The following is an 18,899-nucleotide window of genomic DNA, read 5'->3' on the forward strand; positions in this document are numbered from 1 at the left end:
TGGGCGTGTTCAGGTAATCGTTTTTTCTCTGTCCTATTTGTTTTAGAAATATGAGAATTTTGGTATTTAAGTTGTCTGTAAACACTCTTCTCGAGCTGAAAGAGTTTAAAAGTTCATGTCGCCCCCCGAAAAAAATCCCAAAAGACAAAAATGTTAGTCTTTACGAGACGCAGTGAACGCAACATTCCCCTGGTCACACACTTGCTATTAAGATGTCCCCACCCACTAAGCCTTATATGGTAAGCCCCGCCCACTCGCACACAACCAAACCCCAGCATGCAAAGTTCAGTTGACTCGTTATCAGCGGTCAGCAGGGGATCGATGGAGTAAATAAACTGAGTCCCAGTTTGAAGCTATTTTCCAACAAAAACAGCTGCAAAGCGACGTGCAAACACCGTTTGTGTGTTTTATGTTGTTTAATTTGGGTTTCTTAGTGGTAAATATTCAGCTCACTGTAGTCACGTTTATTTGCGTATCAGTTCAAAGTGCTTTACATCATTGACACATATTTACAGAAACAATTGAGTCGTGTGTTTTTTCACTAGAAAGTGAACCATGTTTCCACCGCAGAATCTGACTGCATACATTTCAGAGATGAAAAAACCCTGAAAGTTCTGCTTTGGTGTTTTTGGGTCAATGACATCACAAGAGGCAACAGATTGGAGCTAATCGACACTTTGATGGATAAGGAGACTTTTCACACATTTCAACACATTCTGAAGAGTTGGAGATGCAAAGAGCCCAGCGGACCACGACGGATCCAGAGTCTGCAATGGATTCTGCAGTGGGCGGAGAACCCGAAGCAAACGGTCTCCATGACAACGTTAACTGGCGCAAATCTGTTCATATGTCTGTTTGGACTACAGCAATTTCCTATTAGTATATCTTCCCAAAAACAACTCCTGATTAGTGAGCAATTATTCTTTTTCTTTCTCCAACTTCTTTTTTAATATTCCAAAATTACATGTTTTAAAAAAAACCCCAGCAGCAACACATAAAAAAATGGTTCAAAAAATTGAACCACTGGAGTACTGCTTATTCAGTTCTGTAATTTGTCAGTTTACTGCTGTCCAGGATTCAGGAGTGTGGGACGACACGGAGGAGGAACAACAATCAATTGTCTCCTAAAAATGTCAGAAGGTTTCCAAAAACAGACATTTTGCAAAACTTGTATCTCCATTTTAAAATCCAAAAGGGTGTTTATTGAAAAGTTAAAACAAATTTACAGTATATATTTACCAATGTCAATGACCTTTTGAAGAAAGACATTTTGTTTTTAGTTACACCAAATCAACAACCTGTTTAAATAATGTGCCGGCAATCCTTGTGAATTTTAATGCAAAAACATACAATACAAACAGAAAGCAAATCAATCTGCATCAGTAATCAGGAGAGGATTTATTAAACAGCACAAAATTCTTGGTATTTCTACATGTACACAAAATCATAAATAACCCCAAAACCAAACTGTCACCCTCTCTGTACTGATGGGATCCAGATCCTTATGATTTCAATGCAATAAGCCAGACTGTAGGAGCCACATATTTATAAACCATTTACAGTTGAACGAAACCACCTACAGTATCAAGAGATAGAAGAAGTTAGTCGTTCTGCAGAGTAGTTGTCATTAATTCTGGATATTGTAAATACAAAAAGGAACCCTATGTAGTTTCATGTGCTATTTACAACTGTCTTCTAAAAACAAGCTTTCCACCCTCACAAGTGTCTGGAAAAAAACAAAAAATCTTTACCATGGCAAACGGGTGTTTTTTTTTTTTTTCCTTTTCCAAAATATAAATTTTCTACACAACTAAAGAGTCCTATTTGAAGAGAAACCAATTCATTTCTACTTTCCACTGGAGAAGGTAGACAAAGAAAAACACTGGGGTCTTCTGGTGGCCAATCAGGGAGCTCATTCATTTCATACAAACCAACAGAAGCAGGACAGCTTGCTTCACGTACCTACTGTTAAAATCACTCTCGTTTTTGCATCAATATATTTGGTTATTTTTATATATTTTATCTATGATCGGTGAGCCGTTTGTGGTCATCCAGCGACAGCACCCTCCACATCTTCGGACTCGAGTGAATCCTATTATGAAGCATTATCTCACAAATTCATCTTTCACTGGGAGCATTTAGTCCAGTATATATTTGTATACCTCACTTCAACACTAGGTTCTGTTGTCTCTTCCATTTTTGAAGCGTGACTAAAAGTACAGAATCCCTAGAGGGACACTGTGGGAAAAAATACTAATTCTCATGCGCACCAGATAGATTTTTTTCTCCCCTCCAATGTCCCTTCAGGGATTCTGTTCACAAAAAAAAAAAAAGAAAAGAGAAATCAAAAACATTTAAAAGACACAAAACACTCATTAGCTACTAAAAAGGTCGCTTTAAATAAATCTAAATTTAAAAACGAGTTCTGATATATTGTTGAGGGTGAGAGGAAACAACTAAAAGAAACGTCTTCACAGGAGATTTTTGCCCCCCTCCAATAAATAACAATTGTGCTGAAATCAAAAGTCAAGTTTTCCTCCCATTACTGCAAAAAAAAAAAAAAAAAAAAGCTTCTGGTAAATGTAGAGAGTGCTGCATTTCCATGCTGGAGATCACCAATTATTAAAATAATAATATTAATAGAGCGCAGAAGAGAAGGGCTGGTGATGTGGAAAATGAACATGAGAGCTCAACGGGCTGCGGAGCGAATCGGATCGTTTTCACCGTTATTCGTCACATTTCAAACGCATGAGGCAGAGTTTATGTGACATGACAACGCGGTGGATCTCTGTTTGTTTTATTTGTTCATTTGTGTAAAGGAGGAAATCACCGGAAAGTGAGCGGTTTGTTTCACCCTTCATTAGCCACCCAAGGCAGGGAAGTACAGATACATAACGAGCCACCTGATGGAGGCCGACTGTGTAACAGTTTATGTTCCACCAAAAACGTCAGCACAAAACTGAAATAATGAGCTCTTAAATAAGGATTAGCCATCAGTTAGTTGACTTACATCTTTTATAAACTCCCCAATCAAACCATCAACACTGGGACTTCTTATAAGTTTCCTTTATCAATGCAAATAAAAAAACAAAACAGGATTTACCTCCTTTAAAAAGCAGAAACTAAAGACATGAGAACTCGCTGCAAAAGACAAAAAATTATATCATCCGTGAAACTGAAGTTCTGGTGAAAATAGCTTTTACTGCAGTTTAAGGCCTCAACACGTCTGTTACTCTGTCCTTACACATCACATCCACTACCGTATGAAACAAACAGGAAGTAGCCCTGACCACGCTGCGCCATGGAGACCTACAGAAAACAGAAATAAATACATCTAGGATTGAAATACTTGAAGGGTTTCAGTATTAAGGCAATGCAGTGGCATGTTCTTGGTGGTTTCTGTGATCAATTTAACAGTAAAAGAAAAAAAACCAAGGGTTTTACTTAAAATACACACATGGGTAAAATGTTTACGTGTGCACAAAACATGACAGCAACACCTCCCGCCACACGGTGGGGCTATACTCCCCTAAAGCTCTCCACGCTGGATTTTATTGACTATTTTTCAAAAAAGGTGTCTGCAAGCTTCAGCAGAACCTCGTTCTGGAACCTTCTTTCAGCAGTTCTTCTTCCCGGTAGAGTCAGTGCAAGACTCGAGGTCGCCGTTTTTGAAAAAGAATAAGAGAAAAGAAAAAAAAAAAATCCCAGACTTTCGGGCCGGTGTGGGACGATGCGGGCTGGCACTGGGGCAAAACCAAATAAAACCACTAGAATTTCTAATAAAAACTCATTAGATGACAAAGAAGAGATAAATGATTAAAGACTGCGTGGTCCAGAGGATGGGTCAGCTCTCACTCTAGTGAATGTAGGCTCTGTAGACGGCAGAAATGTCGTTGTCTGACTGGTCCAGTGCTTTAGCCCTCTTGTACACCTGCAGGCGGAACAGAGAAACGGTGACGCACGACCACAAAGAAATAATCGAGTCAACATTTCATCCCCAAAGAGTCACCATTTAGAGAAGCAAATGTGTACATATGTAAAATATAAATACATAAATTAGAAGAAACTTAGACTAAATCAGTTCAAAAAGTGAAACTCCTATAAAGTTATTCCAGACGGTGATTTATTTCATGTATCTACTTCTGTTCATTTAGATTGTTCTAGCTTACAATGCCTAGAAAAAGTATTCACTCTCTTTGATGTTTTAGCCTTTTATTAGTTTTAAAAATCAATCATTCACTTTTTTGAGGGGAAAAGAATATAGGGGTTCATAATAATTATTGTCATATAATCATCAGCCCAACGTTAAGAAATTATGATGTCATTTTTATCGGGCTGATATTATAATTAATAGCACCAATAACATGTTCAGTGGTGCAAGTGTTTTATTTATTTTATTCGTAAAATAAATAAGAGTGAAACATCCAGTACTTTCTTCTCGACACTGTAAAGGCGATAAAAGCCCAAAGGTCACTTTCCCAAAAAATTGATTACATCAGAATCGGACCTCCAAAAATGATTCTTCGTTTTAAAAGTAGAAATGTTTGACTGTGTGCTGAACAATCGGCACCCAGATGCTGCATGAACTTCTGCATGGAGGAGTTCAGCCTTTACTTTTCAATATCTGATTTTGACATTTCATTTTAGTCCCAATTATCAAAATGACATGAACTGACCTACAAGGAAAAAAAGCCGCTGTTTGAAATGAATATATATACATCACAAATTTAACGTTTTAAAAAGAAGTAGAGACTTAAAATTCTAAATAATTTGTCGATGAAATTAGGATTTTCAGCGACATCCTATAATTGAGAGACTCAGCAGTACCTCGTTGGCTGCTGCAGCCATCGGAGTTGGATGGTTGGCCATGTCGCCCATGGAGATGGCTAGCCTCAGGTCCTTCTGAATGTGTTTCAAATAGTAGTCTGGTTTAAAGTTGCCTTGCAGGATATCTGGAAGGAACAGAAACACTGTTGTGCCGTGTCTGTCTGAACATCATACCTGCTTTACAATGTTCATACAAGTTCTTACAGCAGAGCTTGAGACCATAAAAAAAAAACATTCCAGCTGTCAGTCAGATGAAAGAGACTCACTCTGACACTTCTGGTCTACAAAGGTGCTCGCCATCTGGCCCTGGCACAGGATGTCCAGGAAGGTCTGCTGTGATTGGCCGGTGGCCTGAGCCAGGGTGAGCCCCTCTGCGATGGTGGCCATGAAACTGCCCTGGACCATGTTGAGGATGAGCATCATCCTCGCTGCATTGCCTGCTTCACCTGGAGACGCAGAGCCACACGGTCTGACCTCACACACCGCAGGACGAACAGCAGCACGTCCTGTACAGGAGAACCTGCACTGCAGCGTTCCCCACACCTTTTGGACCTTTTTGTTTGGCATTTTGTCACAGCACAACCACATACATGAAGAGTTTTGGGGTTTTATGTGACAGATTAAAATAAAGTAGTGCCTACTTGTCAAGTGAGAGGAAAACGATTCCTGAAATTCAATGGGGTTTTTTTTTTTTTCATCCAACCCCTGGAAACACTTTGATCTGAACCAGGTTAGTGATGTTTTGCCACCCTTCACAGCATTTTCCGTGTTTCCTTCTCCTTTTGTGTTGCTAATCAACACATCAGCGTAGCTTCCGGAGACGAGCCAGATTGTGGTTTTGTTATTTGGCTGCTAATAATATCTGGTTGACACTGCAAGATTTCAAAGCGTTGGATGTTAGCTTGGCGCAGGACACCCGTCCAGTGCAGCCTACGTACCGAGGAAGAACGAGGTCTTGCCCATGGCCTGAAAGCAGCTGCTGCAGTCCTCATAAACCGTTCTGTCTCCAGCTGCCAGGATAACCAGCATCCCATCGTTGGAGAGCTGCTGGCTTCCTGCCACCGGAGCCTCCAGGAAGCGGCCGCCCCGTGACGTGATCACCTAGAGTTCCAACGCACAGAAACAGTGAACGCGTCGTTACGGAGATAACAGCTGCTTCCAGCGTTCCAGATGGACAGTGCGACCTGGTTGCTGGGTTACCTGGGAGAGCTCTGTGATGGTCTCTGGATCTACAGTGGACATCTCTATGTAGCATTTGCCTGGCCTGATTCCCTGGAGAACTCCACTGGGTCCCAACACCAACTGCAACAATCATAGCCCAGCAGAAGAGCCAGGATCACTCATTGAGCAGTGGAAAGTCACCAATTCATAAACTTTAGGGGAAAAGAGTTTTAGTTTCTGGCTAGCGACCCTCCTTGACAAGAATACTAAAGAAATATCAACTTTTAGGCCACCAGGGGCTCTCAGCGGCCCCTGGTGGCCGCAGTAAATACCGCACACTTCGCCGGTAACATGAGCTGCTGTGCAATGAGCAGAGTGCATCCAAAACAAGCAAGTAAGCAAAACAATGTCTCAAAAAAGGATTCATCCTTCATTGAGGGAGAAAAGAAAGAGGAAGAATAGAAAAAAGCCAAGATAAAGGTTTGTTTTGATATGTCTTGGTAATGTAATGTAAAAGATTTGTAAAGCTGTAGCTTGATAGCAACCTGGAACGGTTCAGTTCAACATTTATGCAAGAGTCTTTGTGTGAAACTGAGTTTAAACTTTAAATGAGTTGATTCTCCTGGTTGGCTCTGAATATTTCTGAGGTATTTTTGGTTTCAAAATGCAGTTTGATGATGTTTGATAATAATTAAAACCTCTCAATGTTTGACATTGTCTAGCAAAATGTTTTTACATCAGGCTACATACAGTAGCTGCTACATCAATGAGCTGCTCTATGCTGTAGTTGGGGATTTGTTGTTTGCTGCTGAGCAAAATCATTTTGTGGCTAAAAACATTATTTTACATCAACTTCTAAGTTATGTGAAACTTCTGTTAAAATCATTTGAAGGCTCAGAATCAGTCCAGTACCGGTACCGGTCCACATTCTCAGGGGAGAAAGACTCATCTGGTATGAATTACATTTTTAGCTATTGGAGTTATGCCTAAGAGAAATTTATTTAATCAAAGAATGTCATGAATATGTGTGTAGAGCTGCACCGATTACAGTTTTCTGGCCGATCCGTGATCTTTAAAATGCCTGACCTGCTGATTTTGGCTGATATGAATATTTTTTGTCTGAAATGTTGCTAAATATAACAAGAAAGTCATTGAGTTGGCAACAGTGGGGTGAATATTGTTAACTGTAAACACTCTTTCCCGACCTGGTGGGTCGGTCTGTCAGTCAAACCTCTCACTGTAGAGCAGAAGAGGACAGAGATGATTTATAAACCTTTGCTGACGAAGATAAGATCAGGGGATAAGATGGGCTTCATGTGTAAGTATCAGCAGATCATGATCCCCCAAAATGAAGGAAATCGGCGCCCAGAAATCAACTGGTTGATAAATCAGTTGGCCAATAAATGTATCTTATTATACATGTATATAATGTAAACAGCAATACCAGAGATGCAATAAGTTTATAGCAGGTGTGTGAATGATCTAATGATGGGACTGTTGATTGCAGCCAGTCCACATTATTACCAGAACTAGAGGGCCCCAAAACTAAATTTCACTTAGGGCCCCATGGAGGCTTGGGCCGGCCCTGATGACAGTTTTAACAAATCTGTAAAACACTGATTTTTGTAAAAGTTACGTACTGCAGCTTTAAATCAACATCCTGCTCTGACCGGCTTCCACAGCAGCCGCTTCCAGGAAGTTATTTGAGCATGTTAAGAGTTAAATTACTCTGAAATGAGTGAGATACTCACGTCCCGGGCAGCCTTGGGGTCAGACACACATGAGAAAGTGATGTCACACATAGAGGCCACCTCTGCAGGGGTCCTGCCTAACCTGGCCCCCTCCTGGATGAACAGGTCACACTGAAACACAGCAGAGCAGACGTCAGACCCACTGTCATGCTTTCCAAAGGCGTCTTAGAATATTTGTGTAACACACTGTATAAACAGACAACCTTTATTTCCTCATTCAGACATCAAGTAAGACTAAACCTTTTCTGTTTTAGATCAGATAGTTCTAAGTTTATTTCCACTTACACTTTAAATATATATATATTTTTAGAGAATTTTAATATTTCTTCAAAGTTTCCATTAATGTCCTCAGTATTTGTAGAATTGCCTTTTATAACATTTGACCCAACAACTTGGGTCAAATGTTTTTGGGGTTTTTTTTCCCTCAAGACTCTCACAGTAATTTGTTTTGTTGTGATTTTGGCCCATTCCTCCTGATTCGATATATTCCCAACATCCCAATCAGTCCTGCAGCAAAACACCCACGCACTGACACAGCTTTTTCTTTCAAAATTACAATGATTGTTACCAGAGGTGGGCGTATCGGTCCAAAATATTGATAATATCGATACAGAGTCGTATCAGTATCGGATCAATACTGGCTTGGTAAGATTGAAACTATCATCTGGCTTTTTATGTTGTTTTTAGAGTTCTGTCCTTTTCCTTGCAGAGTGGCCTCTCAGCCCATGTTGGTACAGAACAGGTTTCACTTTGGACAATAACACTGTAACCATCTGCAGCAGCAGATATTACTACCACAACATTTAGGTTCTGATTGTTGTTAAAGAGCTGATACATAGATCTATGCATCGACTTTCTGAAAACATTAGAATCGGTTTGACCGGCTTTTGTAGCTTTCACCAACTGTTACATGACAGTACCTTTTCTGCAGTGCGATTCCACACAGTGACAACATGGCCCATTTTCAACAAGTTGGAAACGATGCCACTACCCATGAGTCCGAGACCCAGGAAGCCTATCCTGCAGAGGGATGAGCCAGAATGCAAAAAGTCAACTTTGTGGATTAAAATGAAATCTCAGCAGTTTCCAAATCAAAGCTTTCATTTGGCTTTTAGATTGGAAGTGCCACAGTACCTTTTATCTGTGGGTGTGATACTGCCATTAATAGCTGTGCTGTCTGCTGCTTGGATAGAAGTTGAACCTGTGACCTGCAGAAAAAAAGTCCCTGTTAATGTCACAGTGAAGATTGAGGTTTTTTTTATTTTATTTTAATTTACGCTTTCCTTTACCTCCTCGATGATTTTCAGCCGCTTACTAATCGGTTCCATTGATGAGGCTGGCTGTAGAGAAACATACAAGGATCAAAGATAACGCTAAGCTGGAACATCAACTTCACAACTGGGTTGTCAAAACTAGTCATGCTTCACATAAAACAACTGAAGACATGTATAACATCATCCACTCTTTATATTTTTAAGGTTGACTCCTTTAGTTATTGATTTTTATGGATTAAGTCTGAAAGAAGCAGGGATTCTGCATAAGTCTTTGATGAAAACAGTCTGAAGCTAACAGCTGATGGGACATCTTGCGTAGGTGTGGTGGACCAGGGACACATCGTAGCTGTGTGTGTGTGTGTGTGTGTGTGTGTGTGTGTGTGTACTTGGTTAGCTATTCTTCTTTGGTCCACTGCTGTCGTTTTTACTAACCTCCTGAAGATCAATTAGCCATATGGGAACCAAAGCTTTATACAATCCTAGTACGGTGGTCCCCATTGAGTCAAAGGTTAGATTTAAAGATATCGTGTGAATGAAGTTTTGGTTAAGGTTCGAAATAGAGGAAGTGTGGCTAGGGTTAAAGAAAATGTCTGGGTTACTCCTAAAATGAGTATGGGTAGAATTACAAACTCGTGTGTGGATGGTATCAGGGGCTGAATACCAATGTACACTACAGTTTTGGGATTCTTATTGTGAAAAATGTTTAAAAACAAGCTTCATTATTGTGTTTTCTTCATTCAAATCTCACCAGAAGAACTCAACTTGAAGGGGTGTGAATACTTTTTCAAGGCATAGTAAATAGGTAATGATGTAAAGTGTACTGTGTTGTTTCCTCTTACCTTTTCGGACTGACTGAGCAGGAAGTGATGGAAATGTGGGTCATCCTTGACAGGCTGGAAGGCAAAGAGCTCAGTCAGACGGTGTGTGTGTGTGAGAGCAGAGAAAACACCAAGCGGGGAGGGAGAAAACACAGATTCAAAACGTTCAACCAGAGCAAACCAAGGTGGGGGTTTGGTTAGATCCCAGTTTGTCTCAACTTCTCCAAACCATTCAGAAAAAAAGTCAAACAAGAGCTGAGAGATTGAAGGTGTGTGTAATAACACGGGCCGGGCCAGGAGACATTTGGAACGACACATGTCCCTCCAGCTTCAGCACTTCCTGTTTCTGATGCTTTGCTCTGCTCCTGCTGTGTGTGGCTGATGATCTTGTCTGTCCACAGCCCTGCCTCATAATGTTATATCTTCCAGGTCTTTTCCACTAAACGGCTTCCCGTTCTTAACTGGTTCTATTTGGAGCAGATTTATGCCATCTATGTTTGATATTTGTGTGCTGGTTGAGGAAATTCATGTGGGTGTTCATGGAGTTGGAATTGGAGCTTGTTAGGAGCTCTTGCTCCTGGGCCGGCTCTGGTTGGCTGACTTGTTTTGATTGTTTTATTTTAGTAATTGATTATTCTGACAATTAATCAGACAAAAACATTGGACCACAGCAGATTTTTCATTACTGTTAAGCCTTTTTTATGCAATATTAGAAATAGATTCAAAAATGAAAACAATTCAATTCCAGAGAGAGATTCAGATGTGACATCAATACAAAATAAGACATGGCTGGCTGACAAGTACACAATGAAACAGACTTTTTTTTGGTACATTTTTCACTCAAATTATAATTTTACAATTTTTATGAACTGTACTTTTATTTCACTTTGCAACTGTAGATTGGTTGTAGGTTTAGCAAATGTCAAAGGCTAATCTGCACATTTAGATTTCTGAAGCCCTGAAGGAAGACTAAAATAAGGTTTTGTGTCGACATGTTCCAGAGGAAACGCTTGTTTTTATTCAGACTGAGCAGAAAAGAGGAGGCGGGCGGATTCTGCCAGTCTGTGTGAACCACTTATTTACTGGTCCAGGAGTTCTTCCCCATTTCATTACACACACACCCGCACATCATAAACTGGCCTAATACCCCTTCATCCAGAGAGGTCAACCCTTCTCTTTCCTGGTTCTCTTTACCTCCACTTAACAAATCAGGACTTGTCATTTCTAGGCAACCTCAAACCTGAAGCTCTGCTTCTGCAGTCGCTCACCGACCATGTTGTGATCACACACACACACCCAACGAGCAGCATCAGCAGTCAAAGGTGAGCACCAAACAGGTCAGAAGGGAAAGGTCTGCAGTCGTTGGTGATTTAAAGCCAAGGTTAGGGTGAAGCTCAGGTAGAAAAACAGCAAGCAGGGCAGGCTGACAGCAGGGGGAGCCAGGAAGAGGTTCACCTACACTGCTTTCCCATTTGAATCCTGAACCAGGTCCGGCCCCCAGCCTCTCAAGAGCCGACGGCTCGGGGTCAGAGTCAGTTAAGTCCTTAAAGAGGAAAAAGACACATGTTCACCTTTAAAACCAAAGGGGAGGAGGAATCTGTAATGGTCCGTAGCTGCTGGGGAGAGGGGTGTATTTTTTTTTTTATTTAGAGAGCAATGTTCAGCAGCAGAGAGCTGGTGAAGGTCGGTGTGTGGAGGGAAGGCATCCAGAACCGATGGGACGTCAGGGAACTCATCTGGACCGGAAGAGGACTCTACTCTAAACTCGGCGCATACACCAGGTCCGAGGCTAGCACGGAGACCAGATGCTACAAAGTTTAAAAGTGCAGGATGTAACTTTTACCAAGTCAATTTTTTTTCCCCCCGCATATTTGTTAAAACTGTCACCATGTTGTGACAGGATGGTATGAGACAGATAATTGTGAAAAGATTGAGCTCCCTGAGCTACTATTGTCGTCTGCAAAAATGTACAACTCCCGACCAAAAACAAGTAATCAGAGACAAGACGAGGGTCTAAGCACTGTCAATCAACCTCATGTACTCACTGCTAAACGTTTTAACGGCAGAAAAATAATCCGCCATTTCAGGAAAACCATTTTTTCCACCGCCATTGGTGGCAAAGCTAACAAGCTTTAGCATTCACGACAGCACCTGCTATGAGTTGCTGTAGCGTAGCAGAGAGCAACGGGGGGTAGGTGATGAGCAGCACCACATGGAGAGTGATTGACAGCAGTGAGACCCGCCTCCTGGCTATGATTGGTTGCTTCTGACAGATATTTTCACAGATTATTAACAGGTTTTCTGAGCCACATGAAAAGCAGCAGTGGTGGAAGGATGACTTCACATCAATATGTTGTCTTAATAAAACTATGAAAACATGTCATGGATGATCAGCCACACCCAAGATTGACAGAAAATCATTTTAGAATTATTGAGTATGTTGTACTGAAACAAGACAAAAAGCCTGAATTTAAGAAAACAAAAAAATGGACCATAGCTGTAAAATAAAGGCTTATTTTTACCCTTTCACATTTTCTGTAAGACTATAGCTTTTAAGCATAAAGCATTTTCTTCACTCGACACCGTTAGCTTTCTGGGGCACCACTGACCTTTTCCGAGGGGTCCTTCAGTGCACTGAGGTCCTCGTCGTCCTCCTCTAGAATTTTCAGTGGCTTGTTGGAGGCCTTTTTTCCTTTAGAGTCGCCTTTGCCCTCAGAGTTCTGCCAGAAACACACACCGACACGTTCAGCTTACAAACACGTCTGGAGGTCTGAGAAGGCTATTAGTTTTAAATTAGAGTTGCTACGGCGACATAGTCCGGCAAAACAGTGAACAAGTGTTGTCACATCTTACTACAGCGAAAGTGTCTTGAAAAACTTTCCCCTCTCTGAAATAACTCATGTCAGTGACAAAATGTTTTGGATATTTAAAATATCTTCCAGTTCCAGTGTTGAATGTTGTTTTTTTTAATATATAAAATTAAAGTTTATTAGTCTTTTAAAGGGCAAATGTGCATTATTACGCCAATATCAATATATTACTTAAAACGATCCTGGAATGACATTATGATTTATCGCAATATTTTCTGATAAAATTTATTGTCCAGTAAAATTGAGAGGAAAGATGGAAAGAAGGAGGAAAAAGGGGTTTCATATTTTATCTCTTTGAAACAGTCTTTTATTATTAGCAGCATCTTTAGAGAGGTAATATTATCTACTCTAGATTCCCCCTAGTGGTCTGGATGCACAGTGCAAATTTAAATATTAAACAATTAAAAATATTTCAAATTTAACAAAACTGTCGCCCTCAGAAAATGGTAAAATTCTAGGTCTATGGTTTGTGTTAAAATGCATAAAATGTATGCATGCACAATTTGATACAAAAACCGGGACCGCCTGTCCCTGTTTAGCAAGTTTTCTGGAGGTAACCCTGATCGTCCAAGTGTTAGCATCAAGTTTCACTGTTTGCGCTGGTCGGTGCCATCACATAAAAATCAAATAAAATATATTGAAGTGTGTGATTGTAATATGGAAATCCTGAAATGTTAAAGGGATGCAGATACTTTTGAAAGAGTGTTGTACTTTTGAATGTCAGAACAAAACCATTTCACCCACTAAGATAAGATGCTATGGTTTCCAGTGTCCCTCCTCCTCCCTCCCCTACCTGTTCCTTTCCTTTGGCTTTCTTCAGGTAGTCCTCCACGGCATCAACGGCCTGCTGGAAACGTTTCCCTTTATTAATCTTGATCATCTCCTCTTTGTGGGGGTGGTAGGGCTTCAGCTGTTCCACTTTGATCCAGGCGCTGGTCAGAGAGACAAGAGCTACTGTAGCACATCTGACAGAGAATGTAAAGCATGTGGAAACCAGAGCAGGTCCTCCTACTTACTGGTCTTCAGTTCCAAAGAATTTCACAAAGTGGCATTTCTTGCCCCGGGGCTTTTTCAGGTCCTTAGGGGGACTTACTACCTGAAACACACAGGAATACGTCTCAGTAAGTAGTGAATGGTGTTGCAGCACTAGTTTGAAGGTAATGTAGAGGAGTTGTCCCTCACCTTTCCTGGCCATGGGGGATAACGGCCCAGCTTGCCCCTGAAATAACAACAACAGATATTAGTGGAAATATTCTCTGTGGACCTCAAATGTTTTAAACATTTAAACAAGTTTCTAGATAAGCTGCTGCAGGCCTTGGGCTCAGATTGCACAAAGCGCTGGATACTTACTCCCTAAACTCAACACTTGAAGCTTAATCTCTCCTTAACAGAGGGATTTACTGAACTCTGATAAACTAGACTCTTTTTGAGGAACCAAGAAAGTCATTAGCCACATAATCAGCATTGGCACAGCAATACAACCGAAAGATTTATGCTTTGTTGTCGCCCCTAAGCTCCACTAGCAGCTAACTATTTTTCCTTTAGTTTTCTTTTGTTTTTCTAAGAGTAAAAATGTGTCAGGCCATCAAACAATCCTTAATATGATCTGACTAAACATAAGCTGGATGGGTTACGTTTGGCAGCAATAACATAAGCGTTTGTGATAACTGGTAATAAGCTCAGATTACATGAACAGTTTGTGTTAGAGGTGCACAGATTGCACTTTACTGGTCAACTGCAGATTACGGATCTTTAAAAACCCTGACCTGCTGATTCTCATTTTGGAAAGTAATTGTTTTTGTCTGAAATGTTGCCAAATGTAGAAAGAAAGTCACTGAGCTAATAACAGTGGGGTGACTGTTAACTGATAACGTGCAGACATGACTTGAAGGAGATTTAAGTCCAGACTTTGACTAGGCCACCCCAAAACCTTCCCTTGGTTTTATTTTGTAAACAAAGTTTCTTTTATTTTTTTACTTTAACCAATTCAAGACAAACTCTACAAGCTTATTTTCAGCATTTAAAGGGAGCTGATTAATTGTTCCAAAACTGGAAAAGAAGTGAAATGGGCACCAGCTCCACAGCTGGCTTCATGGGCTGATTACTGCCGTCGGGATACAGAAAGGTTTCAGAGGCCCAAACATGATTCTGTCACAGTAACCATAAATATTTAGTTTATTTGATGATCTAATCATTTAGAACTGTTACTGCCTTTGTGCTTTAGGTTGATAGCAAATATCAGAACCCCAGAAAATAAGTCATCTATAATGTTGAAGGAAAAAATAAAAATGTTTTTTTCTTTCTATGTCTTTCTCTTTAAGATGCTAATACTCTTTCCGACACTCTGCCTTCAACAGATCATCACAACAATGTTCCTTGTTTCCCTGTCGCAGTGATATTTTTTGAAAAGCAACTTTGTTTGCAGAGACTTTATGATCCAGTTTAATTATTGTTATTTTGGCTGTTTTATTGACTTTGTATATTTAACATGTTTTCCAGTTTCACTGCTAGATGTTCTATTGAAATTAAACGGGGTTTTTTTTTTTTATCTTTGAGAAGGTGTATTTGCATTAACATGTCATTATTGTTGTAGTAGTTAAAAATGGTCTCACAATTACAGACCATTTTGTCTGTAATTGTTGCAATAGACATTAACTTCTATCGCAATAATTTCTGGGACAATTTATCCGCCAGATAAATTTGTCATGTAAATGAGATGGTAATTGTCATCTTAGAAGAAGTGTGAATAGGCAACCATACGTTTGTTTTCATGTTCATGTGCAACACTTGAGGCAACAGTGGTAGGTGTCCAATCTATAACCAGTGGGTTGCCAGTTTGAACCCAAGCTCAGTCATCCTGTCCCTGGGCAAGACATTTCACCCACCTTGCCAGCTGGTGACGTTGGAGAGCCGGTGGCCGCTGCCACAATGTCAATGTAGTGTTAAGCATTTTAGGATTCTTTGGACTTGAGCACTTTACAAGTACAGGCCATTTACAGCCACCATATCATAATATTTTTGTCATGCTTATGCATTTTTGGGCAACATCCATACATTTATTTTACAGGGTACTGAAAATAAACGCAGAGCAGAGGGGGACACTTTAGGGTTTAAGATTGTGTACACAGGTTACAAGAGTTTTAAGAGCTAATTGTAAATGAATGTGCTGATCCATGGTCTGGGTGGGCCTGGTGTTTCTGTCCCACTGGAAACTGTGTTTGCAGAACTCTGGCCAAAGTCTGACTCTTTCACAAGGCCGTGTCTGCTTTAACTGCCGCTTCACGGGCTTGGCTTGTTCAAATACCTGCACAGCTGCTTAACTTTGTGTTGAAACTGAGAGTCCGCCTAATAATAAGACCTAACTTTCCCCGCTAAACGATGCCAGTTTCCCCGGGGCGGAAATGAAGGAACTCGGGGGGCTGAAGGGAGTAAACAGCAGATCCAGCAGTCAATGTTGTCATAGCTTCGGTAGCACGTGACCCACTCTGGCTGCTTGCTCAATGTTTTATCCAAACCAGAGGAAACGTGTCTGTGGCTCTTCACGCCGTTTCCTGCTCTGCCTGAAGGTCATTTTACACAAAGAGGCGCATGTAAATAAAACAAGCGCTTGTGCTAAGTTAATAACACGGAAACAGAGCAGGCGCAAGGTCTAACGACATCCGCTACTAGCTATGATGCTAGCACAACTAGCACAACATGTCAACAAGAAGAAACTCATAGTCGAAGCTTTACAGATTCAACCAGCAGTTCGCGATTCCGGAGGACAAAACGACGCGTTGTGACCGAATAAAGTAACTCTGCGAGCTTCACACCAGGTTCCAGTAGTTGTTCCGCTAACAGGGAGCTAGCACAGCTAGCTCTGCTCGGTTAGCAACTTGTTTGGGTTGAACACCAACTAAGCTTCTCCGCTGCGGTAATTCCTCTTAACGCAACCAAAACCTGGCCTTCTCTTAAATTAGCAGCTACAACAGCACACTATGCAGTCTGAGCAGAAAAGGGAGCGCGTAATTGTGTTTAAAGGTCATCTCACCACACCAGATCCCCGATCCTGAGATGCACCGCCGCCATCTTTCAACTTAAATAAAACGTCGCACTGAATGAGAGGAAAAGACTACACACACCCACTAAAGCCTTCCTCCGTGTGTGGGCGTGTAATATCCGCCCCCTGGTCTGACTGCGTTTAGCAAACAGCTTTCACAATCATATTAAATAAGAGCATCAAAAAACCCGGTTTGAAACTGTAATAAACTTTATTATAGACTAAGATCCGAATAAAAAATAAAATCACAACTATGGTCAAGTTTTTCCCAGTTCCATCATATTTCATGCTTTAAGTGATTGTTCTGGTTAACTATTATTAGTATTTTTGGTACATTTTACCAAGAGGAAGTAATATTTGATATTTTAAATAGATTGCAAACAAAGAGTCTTAAAGGAAATGATTTTCTAAAAAAAGCGATAGGTTAATCTCACTCTGGAAAATGTAGAACAGAGCTGTGACCCTCATTTTCATTTTGGGCTACATCAAGATCACAAATGTCCTGAAAGGGCCATTGTTCTGGTAGAATGATAAAACAACCCATTAACACACTGTTACAATATTGACAAATAGCCGTCTCTGCCTCTAATGAGCTCTTCTTTAAATTAAATAATATTGAACATATTTTCACATTTATGTAATTTGGCAGTATACAGTAAAAGCTGCTTTGATTAGATTGATGAAATAATATTTAAGCACATAACTGTTATCTTGAAGGTTTTATTTATGTGGCCCTCTAGAGTGCAGTCTTGAGTCTGACACGTATGATATAGAACTTCTTACTTTAATTTTAGAACAATTATTCCAAAAAATAAAATCTCATGTTAATGTTATTTTTTTAACTAAAATGTCTTGTGATACTATTACTGAATATTGCAGTGACAATATTAATAATAATCAGCTCACACTTTTCTGACTCTTGTCCGTTTCCATCATTACACATGGAGACAGACGTATTCAGCATGGCACTTGAAATATGTCCTATAATAATATCAAGTTGTAAAATATCAAATGTCAGCTACTTGTGCAACTCGGTGGCCTGTGGCTAAAAGAAATGAGCCTTTGTGTTTTGCCCCAAATTGAGGGGGGGAAAAAATAAACTGACGGACAACATTTCAATCAGTACTTCTGGCAGTTTGAGATTTTTTGACAACTTTACAAATAAAAAGTGATATTCTTTTTTCAGCCAGGTTCAAACATTCACATTGGCCAATCGATTTTACAGGGTAAAGCCTGAATTAGGTTTTTATCTCAGTAAAATGTAGTTGAACTCAGATTTGAATTGAATTGCTTGCTGGAAATGTCCTTTGACTGATCTCCCTTTCCTGAAGAAAGGCTGGATCACACTTTGGTCCTTGCTTGTAGACAGAAGCATCATCATCACGACAAATGAGTTTCTTATCAGAAAACCTACCATGGATTGACTGAATGACAGAAGTGTAAATGCATATTTCTTGTGTCATCTATTGACACGCAGGCTGCAGCCCACATCATCAGTAACTGGAAATGTTCCTGCTGTCTTCATCTACTCATCCATAGCTGCTTGCCTTTAGCGCCATCAAGATTGGTTCTGATGTTACTTGGTTCTAGTTGTTTAAGCATAGAACCAATTCTCTTCACAAACATTGTTATTCTCCTTGGATTGGATGTTCAGTGATGAGGCTTTAATGTCTTCGTCAGTCTCCGTGAACACTTTGTATGTTTTCTTGAAGTTTTTATTTGGCATGCAGCAAATGTCGCCAGGCCGGGAATCGAACCTGCGACTACCGCCATGAGGACTAAGGCCTCCATATGTGGGTCATGCTTTGCCCCTGCGCCACCCCAACACTTTGTATGGTTACGCTCTCACATAGCCTGGCTTATTAACAACCAGCATCTTCTGCATATAGCTCCATATTTCTTCGTCCTGAAAAGGTTTTCAACCATTTACATTGTTTCAGCTGATAAGTTGTTTCCTTTCAATAAGCCAGATACAACAATCCAGCTCTTATGAGTGCAAACACTCATAAGAGCTGGATTGTGTTTAACATGTTATTGTTTTTCTTATTATTCATAAAAATATGTGTGCTTGTAAATAGGTTATTTATATATATAATCTCAAGTCAAGTGCCTTTAGTTTAGACGTCATTTGTTTTGGTTGGTGCCATATACATGAACAA

At 40.3% G+C, this 18,899-nt stretch overlaps 1 protein-coding gene and 1 long non-coding RNA gene across 3 annotated transcripts; one reads left to right on the forward strand and one right to left on the reverse strand.

Annotated features, from left to right (window-relative positions):
* Positions 1–4: 4 nt before the first annotated feature.
* LOC114148620 (uncharacterized) lies at positions 5–2,569 on the forward strand. Its single transcript, XR_003596311.1, has 2 exons — positions 5–436; positions 546–2,569. It is a non-coding gene; the product is annotated as an uncharacterized LOC114148620 (long non-coding RNA).
* Positions 1,384–16,862, reverse strand: glyr1 (glyoxylate reductase 1 homolog (Arabidopsis)). 2 transcript variants are annotated; one of them, XM_028024004.1, is made up of 16 exons: positions 16,732–16,855; positions 13,884–13,920; positions 13,718–13,797; positions 13,495–13,633; positions 12,441–12,551; positions 11,291–11,374; positions 9,853–9,906; positions 9,029–9,079; positions 8,874–8,947; positions 8,660–8,759; positions 7,740–7,850; positions 6,028–6,129; positions 5,766–5,928; positions 5,094–5,273; positions 4,828–4,952; positions 1,384–3,931 (listed from the first exon to the last, which is right to left on the reverse strand). In XM_028024004.1, exons 1-16 carry the CDS (start codon positions 16,767–16,769, stop codon positions 3,857–3,859), a joined length of 1,524 nt encoding a protein of 507 aa, XP_027879805.1. In that variant the 5' UTR covers positions 16,770–16,855; the 3' UTR covers positions 1,384–3,856. The 2 variants fall into 2 exon arrangements, with proteins under 2 accessions (XP_027879805.1, XP_027879807.1); XM_028024006.1 differs by lacking the exon at positions 11,291–11,374 and having other exon boundaries at positions 3,790–3,931; positions 16,732–16,862.
* Positions 16,863–18,899: the final 2,037 nt, after the last annotated feature.

This window comes from Xiphophorus couchianus, chromosome 7 (assembly GCF_001444195.1).
Source record: "Xiphophorus couchianus chromosome 7, X_couchianus-1.0, whole genome shotgun sequence".
NCBI lineage: Eukaryota > Metazoa > Chordata > Actinopteri > Cyprinodontiformes > Poeciliidae > Xiphophorus > Xiphophorus couchianus.

Excerpts from the sequence above, each read along its gene's own strand:
- glyr1 (XM_028024004.1), bottom strand. The coding sequence starts at position 16,769 with ATGGCGGCGGTGCATCTCAGGATCGGGGATCTGGTGTG. Across the intron at positions 11,375-12,440 it reads TGAAGGACCCCTCGGAAAAG|GACTTAACTGACTCTGACCC; the intron begins GTCAGTGGTGCC and ends TTCCTCTTTAAG. Across the intron at positions 6,130-7,739 it reads ACCCCAAGGCTGCCCGGGAC|TTGGTGTTGGGACCCAGTGG; the intron begins GTGAGTATCTCA and ends TGATTGTTGCAG.